General features: G+C 42.7%; 1 protein-coding gene across 1 annotated transcript in view; it reads right to left on the bottom strand.

Moving 5' to 3' along the window:
* The window catches only part of PRR29 (proline rich 29), a 39,900-nt gene extending 24,672 nt beyond the window's left edge, over nucleotides 1-15,228 (bottom strand). Inside the window, exon 1 of the mRNA XM_061592112.1 lies at nucleotides 15,180-15,228. Coding sequence (XP_061448096.1) covers nucleotides 15,180-15,228 — 49 coding nt within the window. The remainder of the gene's footprint in view (nucleotides 1-15,179) is intronic.
* Between the last annotated feature and the right edge of the window lie 1,166 nt (nucleotides 15,229-16,394).

Genomic DNA, 16,394 nt, shown 5'->3' with positions numbered 1-16,394 from the left:
CTGGCCACAGAAAAGAATAGGAAAAAAAGACTGTGCTTCTTGCAGTGTTAACTTGCTACTTGCAAAAGTGAGGGAATAGCAAAGCAAATTCAGAGAAGAGCAATGGGCAGATTGCAAATGCAAACATCTGATTGGCTCAGATTGAAATACATGCATCCAATTGGTTGGGGAGGTCATTTATAATCCTGTTCAAACCCTATGGGACTATCAGTGCTTTTCTGAGGGACTCTGATTGGCTTCTAGTTTAATCCATTGGGGGAAGTAGGGCATAAAACAAAATTTGAAGGTTCAATGGAGTCCACTGCCCTCCATAGGCTACTCCTATTGGAATTTATTATTTAAAAACTCCCCCCTCCCATGATGAGGTGGATACATAGCAATTATTGTGATCAGATGTGCTGTCTAGAGATGATTGGCCAGTACAGTATAGAAGAAGGACAGAAACAAGACTAGAGTGTCTCTAAATATAAAGTAATCTGCTGAATATGAACGTAAGGAACAGAGAAGTGACTGGGCTATAACTGGGCTGTGGGCAGTGCTCCGCTTTCATTAAATGAGGGACCTCTACTGAACTTTTAGGTATTTAGAAAGGCCTTGAAAACCCAGGTGGGTGCAGTTTAGGGGTATTTCATCTCAATATTGTGCTCTTTTTGGGTGATGGAGGAAGGGTAGGATATAAATTCACATTTTAAATTGAAAATACCCCTATGACATTCTGCTGCTTCCCATAAGCTCATTTCAAAACAAAATCTTACGGAACACACAGTCCTGAATTCAGAAACACTTGCTTTACAACCCTCTCTGTTTTCATGGTGATACACAAAACACTCAGAGATAATTTAGAATTCAAATTCTAAAATAAGCGGGGGGAAATCCAGAGCCTTGTTAGACTTTTTTGTCAGTGGTCTCATAATTTGTTGAAATTAATTAAAAATCAGCCATGTTCACAGAGTACCTGTAATCGTATTACTGACCTTGCCCCATACTCTGACCTTCATCTTCTGCAGCTTAAAAGTTTTTAAAAAATGCATGCCTGATTTTTAACTAATTTCAGAAAACATTGGAGTCTGTGATAGTGCAGGCATGCTCAGTAAGAACCAGCTGTTAGTGTTCTAAAAGCCAGACTAAAAGCTATTTGGCTTGACTGATCAGGGGGCCACATCCATGCCAGACATTGATTCCACTTTAAATAGTCATGGCTTCCCTCAATAATAATAATAATAATAATAATAATAATCTTTATTGCATGCTTAGCCATGGGCCATGTGCAAGAATACATGTTAAAACATACGTACATACATTGATACGTATCACCTTACAATTTACATTTCTTTGGGTGACTCATTCATGGGGGAGACTCTCTTAACATAGGAATCTCTCATTTTTTGTGCTGCCATGGCGAAATTGGCAACCGCTAGTGATACATAATTACATTCATCCAATAAAAGCATAATTATCTTTTCCCTATCTGAATAAGGCATTAAAAGGTTTTAAAAAGTGGATAAAAATTTCCGCCTAGGATTGTCATAAAGTGGGCAATGGATTATGTAGTGTGTAATGTCCTCTATTGCCATGCATCCAAAGATGCATAGACGTTGAGCCACTGGTATGCCTCGATATCTGCCTTCCAAATAGGCCGATGACATAACTTGAAAGTGCAGAGCTGTAAAGGCTCTTCTTATGTGGGCTCTGTCAAGTGAGTCTAAATAATTTGCTAACATCTGATTAAGTTTAATATGAGGGTACCATGTTGAAAACCGGGCCATCACAATTGAGGCTCGGTCCTGGGCTGCATCACATTCATAAATCCAATTGTGGAGAGCCATTTTGCTTAAGTCTAACAGTTTATCTAATGTAAGGTCGTATTTTATGAGTACTGATTGATATTCCTTCACCCATCCTCCCTTCGCCATTTGTTCCTGCCAACATTTCTTAGTCATAGATGTATTATTCATATTAAGAATTCGAAGCCAGTACCATAGGTATGCCATATCTATACGTGCCCTTACTGAGGGGAGTCCCAGTTCAGCTCTCATGTGGGCAGCCGGAGTGCCCGGGGGGAGGCCTAACACTATCCTCATAAAGGCGTTCTGGGTGGGCTCCAAGGTGGATCTAGCGGCTGGGCCCCATAGTTCTGCGCCGTATAGTATCTTAGCTAGGATTTTAGCCTTTAATATTTTAATCATAGGGGGAACCAATTGGCCCCCTCGCATGTAAAAAAACTTTTTGGCTATACCTAGGGCGCGTGCGCCTGCTGTGGTCACTGCTTTTAACTGTGGGGTCCAGGAATGGTTATTTGTCAGCAATATGCCGAGATATTTATAGGAATTAACCTGTTCTATTGGGACCCCGTTTAGTGACCAGGAATTCTTTGCTTTCATATGTTTTCCACTCACCATGACCTTTGATTTAGAATGGTTTATCTTGAGTTTCTGGGACTGACAATACTCTTCCAATTTATGTAGCATTCTTTTAAGGCCTATTTTGGTTTGAGAACATAAAACCATGTTGTCAGCGTATAGGAGGATGGAGATTTTTTCTATTCCAATAGAGGGTGGGAAGAAGGAGGGAGATGATAATGCATCCACTATGTCATTTATAAAAAAATTGAACAAAAATGGAGCTAATAGGCACCCCTGCTTTACTCCTCTGAATACGGGGATTTTCGTTGACAAGATGCCTTTGATTCCTTGTCGGACTTGGATGACGTCAGATTGGTAAAGGGCCCTGATCAACCATAGCAATCTTTGGTCTATGTTAGTAAGGGCCAATTTTTGCCAAAGCAGCTCTCTATCTATTGTATCAAAAGCCGCCGAGAAATCTATAAAGGCGATGTATAAAGATGAAGAGGCTTTAGAACTGGTATTTCTTAATAGATGTTGTAATATAAATGCTTGGTCGATAGTGCATTTTTGGGTCTAAAGCCAGCTTGTGCATCGTGTATTATTGTTTCAGTCTCGTCCCAGTCCATTAATTTATTTAACAGAAATTGGCTGAACAGCTTTAAAGATATATTTAGGAGGCTTATAGGACGGTAATTTGCTGGATTTGCAGGATTACCTTTTTTAAAAATTGGTACCACGATGCTGGTTAACCAGCTCTGCGGAATATTTCCCGTGTTGTTTATGTGCGTGAATAGAGAAGCTAGGAGGGGTTCCCACCAGGACAAATTTTGGGTAAAAAATTCGGGGGGAAGCATGTCCTGTCCTGGAGCTTTCCCAGCTTTCAGAGATAATATCAGTGTCCCAATATTGTGTGTTGTAACTGGGGGCCAAGGTGGTAGATCATCCAATGCTTCTATATTAACTACCGATTTATAGGTAGATTGATTACCAAAGATCGTACTAAAATACGTCACCCACTCTTCTTCCATTATAGGGGGGATGGATGTGTGATTTACTGGGTTCAGAGTCCCTTGCAGAAGTCGCCAAAATTCTGACTCAGTGCCCATTCGGGCTGCTTTATCTAGCGCCTTCCAGTATGCTTGATATAGAGATTGTTTTTTTGATTTTAGTAACCTTTTATAATCTCATTATTAATAATTGCTGGAAAATATCTGGGTGGTTTTTGGCACGGAATAATTTAATTTGCTTAATCAGGAGTTTCTTGGCAGACCTACATTCTTTGTCAAACCATGACTTACGGTAGGTTGAAGGGGAAGTACAGCCACTGTTAGATCTGAGATCCGGGGGCTAAGTTCGGTTATTATGGCTTCGTATGCCTTTAGACTAAACTGTGGGTCTGCTATGGCCATTTGTCGTAGATGAGTAAGTGTATTGGTTGACAATAAGCAATGCGCCTTAGTCCCTATCTCTTGAGACCATTTTAACCGTTTACGGCCATACCCAGAGTCCAGATGGAGGGCTTTTCCCTCAAAGAATCATTGTTAGGAGACTCCCATTCCCCTGGCAGAGTGATTTAACAGTCAGCCCCTCTTCCCAGAGAATTCTTGGGATTGTAGCTCTGTGAGGGGAATAGGGCATTTCCTAGCAACTCTCAGCACCCTTCAGAAACTACACTTCCCAGGATTCTTTGGGGGAAGCCATGACTGTTTAAAGTGGGATAAATGTCTGGTGTGGATGTGGCCAGGGACAGCATTTGTTTAAATTAGGGTGGGAAACTACAGGTATTTGCTGTAAAACAAAAAGGTGGGGGAAACCCTGAAAAATAAAGTTAACAATGTTTTCCTTTTAGAAAGGAAAGGGGCTTTCCTTTTGCCCAGTGTCCACCTACCCAATCTCCGTTCCTCCTCCCCCCTACTCCCTCCCTCCCCTTTCCCCTCCATCTTTCTCCCTACCCCTACTTTTCCTTTCCTCCCTCCCCCATCCTGTGTAGCTTGGAAGAATTTGGTAATGTGCCTCTGAGCATATGATGAGTGGTGGCAACACCTGCAGTCAGACCAGCATCTCCAAAGACATTTGTTGGTGTTGTTCTTACTTTGCTTCTTTCCTGTGTTACTACTGTCTCTACAGCGAATCTAATCTAGAAAATTATATTTCACTCATCCATTCAAGAAATTGGTGTCAAATTTCTATTAATTTCAAAGCCTTTTTGTTAGTCACTGTCATATGATGGTGAAGACAGACTTTTGTGTTTCAAACTGGAGATTATATTCTATTTTGATTTTGGGTGCATTAACAGTTGAATCTGAAACTGTAACTTTGATATAAAATTAGACTGATTACACTACATTGCTACTTAAGCAATTAATGTAGCTGTTGGAAAAAAACAAACTTGGCCTGTTCAAGATGCATGTGTTCAACCTGCTATGCTTATGCTATGCTCCACTTAAGGAAGGGTGGCATGGTCAATTAAAAACATAGAGGATACCTAGAATTTTGCTAGAATATATTTCACTTCCTACTGTTTTATCTTGTGCAAACTGAGACACTCCTCATTTCCACTGGAGACTATTCTGCTGAATAGTTAGTGCCATTATTACACAATTGATTTCGAAGGGTTTTTTAAAGCAAATTATGCAAAGTGTTGCTGTATTTCACATATTCACAGAAACAGAAGAAAAAGAGAATAGATTACCATAGGAAACTTCACTAAAATTGTAAAGTAAATCAAATATATTTAAAGTGAATAATTGAACTATATCAACTGTTTTAATATTGTTGCTTCCTCCCTGCTAAAAAATATCAGCCCAGCATGTCTTGTTTCTGTTATTTGTGCTGATTGCAGGTGTTGCTACCACTCACTATATGCTCAGAGTCACATGTTGCCAAATTCTTCCCTCAGGTTCTAATCAATGAGAAGTCCCCTTTTCCTCCCAGCCAATCAGAAATGCTTTTGACCTTCCAGCCAAGCTGCCAATATTTTGTGTGTGTATTGCTATCATTTTTGCTCTAAACCTCAGCTTCTCCTTGTGGAAATTATTAAACAGAACCTTGTACATTCTGACTCTCCAGAAGTCAAATATCCTTCCCATTCCAGCTTTAGCAGGCCTGGGAATTAGTTGTGGTTAATTCTGCAAGGCCAATCAGCTCTGTTTCTACACTCAGATAACAGAAATCAGTAAGTGGTTTCCTTTCTAGATTTTCATCTATTTCAGTTTATGGCTGTCCAGCACAAAGTCATTATTGCTGCCCTGGGCTCCTGCTGGGAGGAAGGGCGGGATATCAATCAATCAATCAATTCCAAGCTACACAGGAAATGGATTGGACTGTGAAGGAACAATCCAAATTGTGTTTGCATTTTGACAAATTTGTAGGGGAGAAGAGCCTGGTTGGGAGTCCAGCGTCTGTGAGTTCAAATCCTCGCTCGTGTCTCCTGGCTGTCAAGGGCCAGCTAAAGATCACCCACACAATGAGTGGTTCAGGGGTTACGTGGCCTGCCACCTGTGCAGCCGTGGGCAAGCTGCATAGTCCCAAGGAGCCCAGTTGCCCCCCAGCTGGCAGTTGAGGACAAGGAAGGGGCTGGCTTGTGCAGCTGTGGCAAGCTGAGCAGGCCTTAGCCAGCTGGGGAGGACTAGCCTCAGAGGGAGGCAATGTTAAACCCCCTCTGAATATCGCTTACCATGAAAACCCTATTCATAGAGTAGCCATAAGTCAGGATCGACTTGAAGGCAGTCCATTTCCATTTTTTTCACAGTATCTCAGAGATCTCCTGCTCCCCTGGTGCATTCACTATAGCTGCCCACTTTCCCTGCTTTTTAAAGTGTGACAGAAATATCTGTTGGCTATATGTACGTTCTTAAACCGCAAGGGGTTTTTTTTGCCTATTAGTGAATAAATAATAAAACCATTGCTGATTTTATTAATATTGTTTTAATATTGGAAACTCTTTGTGTTATATTTTATCTCATTCTGTTAAACTTGTATTTTTCTTTGTGTGTAAAGCTGTCTTGAGAGTTCTGCTCATAAAATAATATTTTAAAATAAATAATTTAGGGAGGGCGATGTGTTATAGGTCTCCAGGACTATCTTGCAAAGCCTAAAATGTGGCAGAGAAAGAATTTGAATGGCTGGTCTGGTTGGTTACATCCACAGGAATGATTCACATGGTTCTCGGGAGGTTAGGAAGATAGTAGAGGGATACTTCAGCTTTTTAGGCAAGTCGTTTGATTAAAACAGGCAAGAAACCTCAGACCAGAGTGCCAGATGTGGCCCCCGAGACCTCTCTATTTGGCCCTTTGGACTCTTCCCAAGCTGTTCTTCCCCAAGCCACACCATTCCCCAGTGCACTCTGTGCACTTCTATAGTGTTTTTGCTTCACTGAAATGTGTCCTTGAACTGTGCGAATTCCTCTTACTTGCCTGGATGGAGAATGGAGAGGTGTGTGTTTAGAATCCTCTGGCTTTTGCATGGCCAGAATGTGGCCTATTCTACAAAGGTAAGAGTCGCATCTTACTCTGTCCATTTTTTTGGCCATGCCCACTTTTGCCTCTGGCCATTGCCATGATGTGGGAGAGAGGCTAGTGCATATTATTTTTGGTGTTCAGTCTGGAATAAAGCCTGATTTGGGATGTAGCTGATTTGCATCCAGCCCTATCTTTTCTGATCCTGGGGGATTTTCAGTGCGGGATTTTACACGCTCCGGCTAAAGATTATTTTTCATTTGCTGGGTTTCCTACCTTCCTTTATGTGACCTGTCCTGCCAGACAGAGGAGCAGCCGGAGCGCAGGGCAACTGCTGGAGAATAGTCACATCTGGCTGTTGAAAAATCTGAGAAATGTCAGAGAATTAGAGGAAATAATCGGCCTGTGGGAATTAATCCTTATCTGCCTCTCTTTTTAGAGGAGCATTTTTTTCCTAGATCAGGTTCTCTTGGGGTTTTTTTTGCATCCAAGTTACAGATTGATTTAACTAGAAATCTGATGTAAGAACTAAACTGGATATGATACCAAGCTAGGTGTGTCTCTGGACATTGTCCTGCAACCAAGGGAAGGCTGAACTCTGATCAGAACGGTGGTGGGCAAGTAGGGTGCCTAAGCCTTTTTTCAGGGGCCATTTCCTCACTCAGTGGTAGAGCCCATTTTTTTGCATGCAAAAGGTCCCAAATTCAATCCCTGATGTCTCCAGATAGGTCTAGGAAAGACACCTGCCTGAAATCCTGGAGAGCTGCTGCCAGTCAGTGTAGACAATACTTAGATGGGCTACCGGCCTGACTCAGTATATGGCAGTTTCCTATCTTGCTTTCCTAAAGGTCATCTCTTTCTCCCTCACCCCCCACTGATTTTCTCTTAGAAGGGGGAAAAATCATGGACCCAGAATCTTTTCCCCTATGGGTGGGAAAAAGAGTAGGGTAGGTTTTTGATTGGAAAAGCAGCCGGGGGGAGGGGATTAAGCACCCCATATTTACAACTGAATTCATTTTGGAGCATTTAGTGACTGCAGCAACATTTTTTAAAAACATGCACAGAAACATCAGGTGACACTTTGTGCTTCTCCTACATTACACCATTTCCCCTCTTAGCCTTGCATATGAAAATGCCCATGCGCTCCAGTTTTGCCCATTACTGGTCTGACTGCACAAGCAATCCAAGCAGCTGCCTGGGGAGTCAATACTTCCAGGGGCACTAAGCGCAGGAGGTGGTGACCCAAGAGCTGTGCCCCTTGCAAGAATATCCTGGGATGCGTCTTGGAGGGGCAAAGGGTCTTGGTTTACCCTAGGATACCTCATTCATACAAAAGAGCCCTGGAATTTCAGTGCCTGGGATAAGGTCTGTTCTCCCTTTGCTGTGGAATGAAATGGAGGCTCAGCTGTGCAACATTTTATTTAGGTTTTTTTAATGTATAGTTTGTTAGGGCTTTCACATTATTACAATAAAGAATGCAATCCCTTATTCCCTCCTGCAGCCTCCCTTCCCCTCCCTCCCTTTGCCTTCATACCCCTTTCTTTTTCTTTACATACATTTTCATTTCTGATGTTCAGTTGTTTGGCATGTTATGCCGTGTTCATGTGCTCAGATAAGGCTTATGCTAAATGAGTGTTAGTATTTTGCCAGCATCCCAGATTAACCACCATTTTGTTGGAGAAGTGCCCATCCCTGCATTGCATTGTGCCTCCCATTTCTTCCAGTTGTAGGTTTTACTCAACTGAAGAGTTCTAAAAATGTGCTCCAAAATCTCTAGGAAGTTTGACTTTTTGTGTAGCTTATAGAGCAGAATCTCCTCATGGGCTGCTAGTTGCAGCTGGGAAACATTTTCCCTAAAGTGATTGCGCGTAATCCCATTCCTTGAGAGATTTCAAGGCCACGTTGGGATAGCATCCGGTGGGGACTCTTCCCCCCCCCTCAAATCTAACTGTGGTGTGGGGCCAATTCCCACATGGGAGGCCAGGGCTGAAGGAAGGAAGGTCCTGGATTCAAAGGTGTGACAGTCCACACAAACTGGCTCCCCACTGGTTTGTAGGCTGCATCCCTGAGAGAGCATAACCTGTATCAAAGTAGGAGGAGGGTTTGGCCTCCAGATGTTCCTGCTAGCCCCCCTCCAACTTAATTAATTAATAAATCAGTCAATAACTTTATTAATTTCCTCAACATGAGGCAACTGGCAAATACTTTTTAATGTTCTAGCACCACCACTGTTGCCACCACCTCTCTTGTCTCTTTTTCCTCTGGTATTACACCTTCATTTTCCAGGTGGTGCTGTGGGAATTGTTACATTCAGTGACAGCATAAAATAAAATGTCTGTTCTAGTAGCTTCTATTCTGCCTGACATCATCCCCACCCCACATCCTCTTGCCATCCAGGGTTTGGGTTTTTTGTCTGGTGTGTGGGGGAGGATAAAGCAAGAATTCAGAGTCACACAACAAGGGCTTTCTCTCTCTGCTGCTCTTTCAGGGGTGCCCTCTGGTTCCCTTTTGACTCCCCAGTCCCACCATGATGACTTACTGGTTGCTGAATAAGGTGCACCTGTGGGGAGGCAGCGCCTTGGCCCCCTGGATCCATATCAAGGGCCTGGCTGCTTGGTGGCAGCCAAAAGGAGCAAGAAAAGAAATCAGGAATGGTTGCTAAGGGAGCTGTGTACAAACATGCCGGTCCTGCCTGCAGGTGGTGTTTGGTTCCATTGAAAACGGCCTTGGCACAGGCACCAAAGGTAGTTTGTGCAACAAAACGTAATAATAGCCCATGCCTCTCTGAGACCACGTACTTTTAGGCCTCTGCAGCAGCACTAGTTTGAATGGTAATTTTGATCTATCACCATTTTAAAAATATTCCCCATTCTGTGTACTGTTGGTGCCTCAGGACTGTCACTATTTTGCAGGAGGGATTCAAGCGCATATTGGAAATTTAGGTTTGTGCAATTCACATGGATTAAAGCATTCTGTAAACCCTAGCAAATCCACATTTTTTTGCGGTTAAGAAAGTGATGGAGAAATGCATTAAAAAGTGTGGATGAGCACAAAGGGAGACGATTTAAACGCCCCGCAAGCAAATCAAGATGGATGCTTATTGTATAACTGTCCCCCAAACAAATTGAAACAAGTGCTCAGACAAACTGGAACAGATGCTTAATAAAGACCAGACATAGTCTAACCTCAGCATAAGCTTTGCACAAGGAGGGAATGCTCAGTGAACAAGCCATCTGGAGGAGGCCTCTGTCCAGCTCAAAATATGGCCCAACTCTCTGCCTAGCAGATGGCCTGCAGTCACACACGCACAGACAGAGCTGTTCAATGGGGAGGAATCACCAAGTTTCCATGGGCGGAGGCAGTATGCTTCTGAATATCAGTTGCTGGAAACAGCAGGAGGGTGCTGTTGTGCTCATGTCCTGGCTTTTGGGCTACTATAGGCATCTGGTTGGCCATTGAGAGAACAGGATGCTGGACTAGATAGGCTATTGGCCTGATCCAGCAGGCTCTCTTACATTCTTATGATGGGGGTAGGAGCCAGTATTGGAACCAGTGGGTAAATTCCAAGTCATACTCCTCACCATCCAGTTTAAACGTGCAAGCCTTCCACATTTTGGCTGCCAGATCCTTTTGCCTGCCCCACATCTAGTCCCTCCTGTCAGGCCCTGTCCTCCAAGGGCTGAGCACTCCCCTCGCCTGCATGCAAAGGTCCCTTCCCAAATAGTATGGCTTGCCCTCTACCACAGCTGCCCTTGTATCTGAGCCCTGAACATGGCCCAGTAATTTGTATGGCAGGTAGCATGACCTCACATTTCCATTAATATTCCTCCCTTCCATGGCACAGGATACAAATGCTGAATCATTCCCTTATGTTTGATGCTTATCAGCTTCTTTGGACAAGACTCTTAGCATACTCTTTAGAGGACTGAATGGAAGGAGGAGGAACAAACCTCGCACTCTGAGAAAATGGATCCCTGATTAGTCCAGTGGCTTTTAGTGGCTGCTATAGACAAGAAGGATGGGGCTGTGACATTTAAGCAGTGATGATGTCAACCCCAAAGAGAATGCTCTCCTCTTTTCAACAGCATGTCATGCAACACTTCCCTCTGATTATCTGCTGTTTTCATAGGAACAATGAAGGGAGGGAGGAATCTGCAGTGTCAGCCAGTCCCAGTCCTTCCATAACAATGACTCAGGGCAACAGAATTGCCAAGCAACTGAGAACAAATAAGCTTAGCTAGAGAGGAAAGCAAGAGTGTAAGGTGAGAAGATGAGAGAGAAGATAAGGCTGTGGAATGTTATAATAAGGAGCAGACTAGGCATAGGCACAAATGACAACCTGAGATCTTGACCAAGCCCCCAGGGCCTTCCCCATCTGGCTCCTAACATGCCCCCCAAGGATACTACCCCCTAAGCCTCAGATGCTTTCTCCCATTGAACCAAAGGCTCTGTAGTGCCCTTCGTCCCCATTGTGAACAGCTACAGAGGTTTTAGGCTAGAGGTAAGGAACCTTAAGCCTGAGGGCCAAATGTAGCCCTCCTGGTAGGGATGAAAGAATCTGTGCATTCACTTTATTTAATGATATGATCGATGTATAGTGGTTGGGAAGTGATATAGTTTTCTTTTGTCTAATCATCTAGTTGTTTAAAAAGGTTGAATTTATATTTTTAACTTGATTTTTATTAGTTATTTTATTTTCCAATGTCTAGATTATTATTTTGTTCAGCTATTCACTATCTTTGTTATGAATTTTTCTTGTATTTTTGTAGCTGATTTTTATGTGTAGTGTTTATTCTGATTCTAAAGAGGATGTTCTGTTTAGGTGTTAATTATGTTTTACAGAATGTAGACATTCTTTGGTATTTTTGTATTTACTGTTTATTGAAGATGTTTTCACTTGTAAATGGCGCAGAGTTCTGTTTAAATATAAACAATATAGAAATTGTAAAAAACAAATTTTGCTTCTCTCAGTTTTTCATTTTTCCAGTATGAAATTCAGTTCCCTACATTTCTGCAGCAATTTGCGATTTAAAAAAAAAATCCTCATGAAAATTATTCAGCATTTTAGTGCAAATTTCTCCCAATAAACACATTTTGTATGCCATTTTGACAAAATCATAAAATCATAGAACAGTAGAGTTAGAAAGGGCCTATAAGGCCATCGAGTCCAGCCCCCTTGATCAGTTCAGGAATCCAAATTAAAGCATACCTGACAGCATACCTAGGTAATTAGTTCCATTGTTGTACTGTTCTAAAAGTTAGGAAATTTTACCTGATGTTCAGTCAAAATCTGGCTTCCTGTAACTTGAGCCCATTATTCCATGTCCTGCACTCTGGGATGATCGAGAAGAGATCCTGGCCCTGCTCTGTGTGACAACCTTTCAAGTACTTGAAGAGTGCTATCGTATGTCCCCTGTCTTCCCTTCTCAAGGCTAAATATGCCCAGTTCTGTCAGTCTCTCTTCATAGGATTTTGTTTCTAGTCCCCTGATCATCCTTGTTGCCCTTCTCTGAACCTGTTAACACTTTGTCTGCATCCTTCTTAAAGTGCAGTGTTCAGGCCTAACCGGTGCTGAAGAGAGGGGAACTAATACTTCACGTGATTTGGAAACTATGCTTCTGTTTGTTGTTGTTGTTATGTGCCTTCAAGTCGATTACAACTTACGGCAACTCTATGAATCAGCGACCTCCAATAGCATCTGTCATGGATCACCCTGTTCAGATCTTGTAAGTTGAGGTCTGTGGCTTCCTTTATGGAATCAATCCATCTCTTGTTTGGCCTTCCTCTTTTTCTACTCCCTTCTGTTTTCCCCAGCATTTTTGTCTTTTCTAGTGAATCATGTCTTCTCATTATGTGTCCAAAGTATGATAACCTCAGTTTCATCATTTTAGCTTCTAGTGACAGTTCTGGTTTAATTTGTTCTAACACCCAATTATTTGTCTTTTTCGCAGTCCATGGTATGCGCAAAGCTCTGCTCCAACACCACATTTCAAATGAGTTGATTTTTCTCTTATACGCTTTTTTCACTGTCCAACTTTCACATCCATACATAGAGATCGGGAATACCATTGTCTGAATGATCCTGACTTTAGTGTTCAGTGATACGTCTTTGCGTTTGAGGACCTTTTCTAGTTCTCTCATAGCTTCCCTCCTGTTAACGCAGCCTAAAATAGCATTTGCCTTTTTTTGCAGTCATATCGCACTGTTGGCTCATATTCAGCTTGTGATCAACAACAATTCCAAGATCCTTCTCGCATGTAGTAATGCTGAACCAAGTATTCCCCATCTTATAACTGTGCATTTGGTTTCTTTTTCCTAGGTGTAGAACTTTGCACTTATCACAGTTAAATTTCATTCTGTTGTTTTCAGCCCAGTGCTCCAGCCTATCAAGATCACTGAATTTTGTTTCTCTCTTCCAGGGTATTCGCTATCCCTCCAATTTTGTATCATCTACAAATTTGATAAGCATTCCCTGCACCTCCTCATCCAAGTCATTAATAAAAACGTTGAAGGGCAATGGGCCCAGGCCCGAGCTCTGCAGTAACCCACTCGTTACCTCCCCCCGTTTGAGAAGGAACCATTGATAAGCACTCTTTTGTACACAATTCTGTAGCCAACTGTGGATCCACCTGATAGTTGTTCCATCCAGCCTACATTTAGCTAGTTTGCTAATCAGAATATAAGAATAATCAGAAAAGTACACATTTTTGCAGACAATTTCTCCTAATATAATGCATTTTTGTATGTTATTTTCACACATATATTTATTTGTATGCACACTTTCCCCTAAAATATGCATTTTAAAAACGTTGTTTGATTGCCAAACTGCATTGCAAATTTGGTTAAGCATGAATTCCAAAGGATCGTTGTGTTTCAGTACTATATGGTTTTGGAATGAGTGGATTTGATAGATTAGGCTTTAAATGCAAATTGAATTGAATTTATCCCCCATGCCTACCTCCAGGTGTCTCTGTCGCATCTGTAGCATTCTCCCCATACAAGCCTTTGCTGACCTGGTCCTCTCCAGATCTATTTTGGACTACTACTCCCATCAGCCCCAGCCAGCATGACCAATGGCCAGGGATGCTGGAAGCTGTAGTCCAACAACATTTGGAGAACAGCAGTCTGGTGAAGGCTGCTCTAGGCTATTGACTCTGGCTCCACCTACTGTTTGGGCTCCTTGCCTTCCACCCCACATGTCCCAAATGGAAACAGCCACCATTGCTTTGTACCTAGTGCATTCGCTAAAGAAATCTCCAGCTTTGCTAAAATCAAGATGTCTTAAGTTTGCTTTGCTGCTGTTCTCTGTCTTAGAACAAACCTTGTGGGTTCTGTGCAATGCGTGAGACAGGCTAACCACTACTTTGCATTTTCCCTGAAGGAGCAGGCCTATTCCAAATGGAGTAAACAAATATCTGTATGTCACTCAGAGAACTATTGTTATTGGCCGACTGATCAATGGAATAGATACGAGAACTTGCTTCGGTGGCCTAGTCTACTTGTAACTAGTGATCGTCTGCACAAGGCACAGTTGTCTCCCGATTAGTCTGCACAAGGCTTCTTCCATTACTATTATAAAACTGGAAAAGCTGAAGGTAGAGTTTAACATAATACCTTTTCCTGGAAACATCGTCCAAGGCCCACTTTTATTGGTTTTTATTTAAAAAAAACCTCTAGCCTGAGGAAGAATTTGATGTAATGAACTCGAGTTGTAAGCTCAGGTCGGTCCTAATAAAGGCGGCATCTTTGGCATGTTTGGAAATTTTGGAAACTGTGCAGGGCAGGTGTGGGGAACCTTTTTTCAGTGTGAGGGCCACATTCCCTCATGGGCAAACGTCTGGAGGCCACATGCCATTGGTGGGCAAAGCCTGAGGCAAAAGAGTGCAGAGCAATGGATGTGACGCTTACCTTTGTACAGTAGGATACATTCCATCCACATAAAAGCTACTTTCTGCAGGGTCCCGCTGTGCAGTCGAGTTCCTCTTGGGGATCTCAGTTGCGCAGCTGTTCCAGCCGTGTGTCTACTACCTGCCACACACCTATCACATATGATGTCAGTTGTGGGACAGGTAGGCAAGGTTTGGGAAGAACAATTTTGTAGTTTTAATTGGGATCTGTGCTGGGCAAAATTTGGCCTGCAGGGTGGAGGTTCCATACCCTTCTCTATTTACTGCATCTTACTGCAGGGGTGGCCAACATGGTGCCCTCCCTATGGTGCTGGACTTCAGCTCCTATCAGCCTCAGCCAGTATGTTCCATGGTCAGGGATGATGGAAATTTTAGTCCAAAGGGCGCCTGATTGGCTACCTCTGCCATATTGGCATGCTTCTTCTTCGTAATACTGTTGTCCCATCTGCTCACCTGGTGAGCCAGCTCACCTGGCTGCTCTAAGGTGATGATTCGAAGGAGATGGACTGAGCTGGTCATCCTTCTTGCTTCTGCTTTCAGAATCTCCAGGGTGGGGGCAGGGAGAGAGGGGCCCACAGCGACACTGTCAGTCTTGATCTGCTCAGCCTCTGGTCATTTGGTGATCTCTCATTTCCAACCGAACAGGTTCACCCCGCAATGAGAATCCAGGCGAGAGCATTGCAATGGCTGCCTGCTGGCAACTTGACAACAATTGGGGAGCCAGATGCAGATTGTCATAATCCAAAAGTGGACGCTTTCCTGGACCACCAGGTGGAGCTGTTAGCCTTACATTGCCAGGTCTAAGTTTTTGCTTTTGCTTTTTAAATTCCAGGTTGATGTTTTGTGAATGTCTGACCTTTCAAACACACCAAAATGGAAACATAGGAAGCTGCCTTGCACCGAGTCAGACTGTTGGCTCATCTAGCTCAGTATTGTCTACGCTGACTGGCAGCAGCTCTCTGGGGTTTCAGATGGCAGTCCTTTTCCTAGCCCTACCTGGAGATGCCAGGGATTGAACCAGTGACCTTGTGCAAACAGAGCAGATGCTCTACCACTGAGCTGCAGCCCCGTCCCAAAACACAATATTGTGTAGTGAGTGTTTTGCTGCCTGGATTTCAAACTCATGCCTGCCAACTAGGGATGGACCGATGAGTATTTTCAATCCATATCACTTTTGCACATCTTCGTTTCTAAATCTGTGCTGTCCCATTTTTGCATTAATCTTTTTTTCTTAAAAAAAACCAACTGCAGGGAAAAAAATCATATTTAAACATGTATTTATTCATTTTTGAAGGCCAACAAAATACACAGTTCAAGATGTATTTTAAAACATATTTTCTCCGAAAAGACACTTTAAAAAAGAGCACATTTTGGAACCAAGAACTACACCACAACATTCAGAGAAGTGCAAAGTCCAAAAGATAACTAACGTTCCAATTAGAATGGGACAGTGTAGATCAGGCCAGTTCATACTGAAATTCGCAAACAACAAATTCTTCAAACAATCCTACTGCCAACACAAAAGAAAGTGGAAAGATGATGGATGATGGAAGTTGTAGTCCAACAATACCTGGAAAGCCACAGGCTGGCCATTCCTGAACGGTACCATTTTGCTTCTCACTGGCTATCCTACAAAGCTGAAATTAGTTCCAGGTGCCCAGTTCCTTTTTTAAGCAATCTGGATA

This window comes from Rhineura floridana, chromosome 11, assembly GCF_030035675.1.
Source record: "Rhineura floridana isolate rRhiFlo1 chromosome 11, rRhiFlo1.hap2, whole genome shotgun sequence".
Classification (NCBI taxonomy): Eukaryota; Metazoa; Chordata; class Lepidosauria; order Squamata; family Rhineuridae; genus Rhineura; species Rhineura floridana.
The sequence above is the reverse complement of the archived record's forward strand: the minus strand, read 5'-3'. Positions and strand labels throughout refer to the sequence as shown.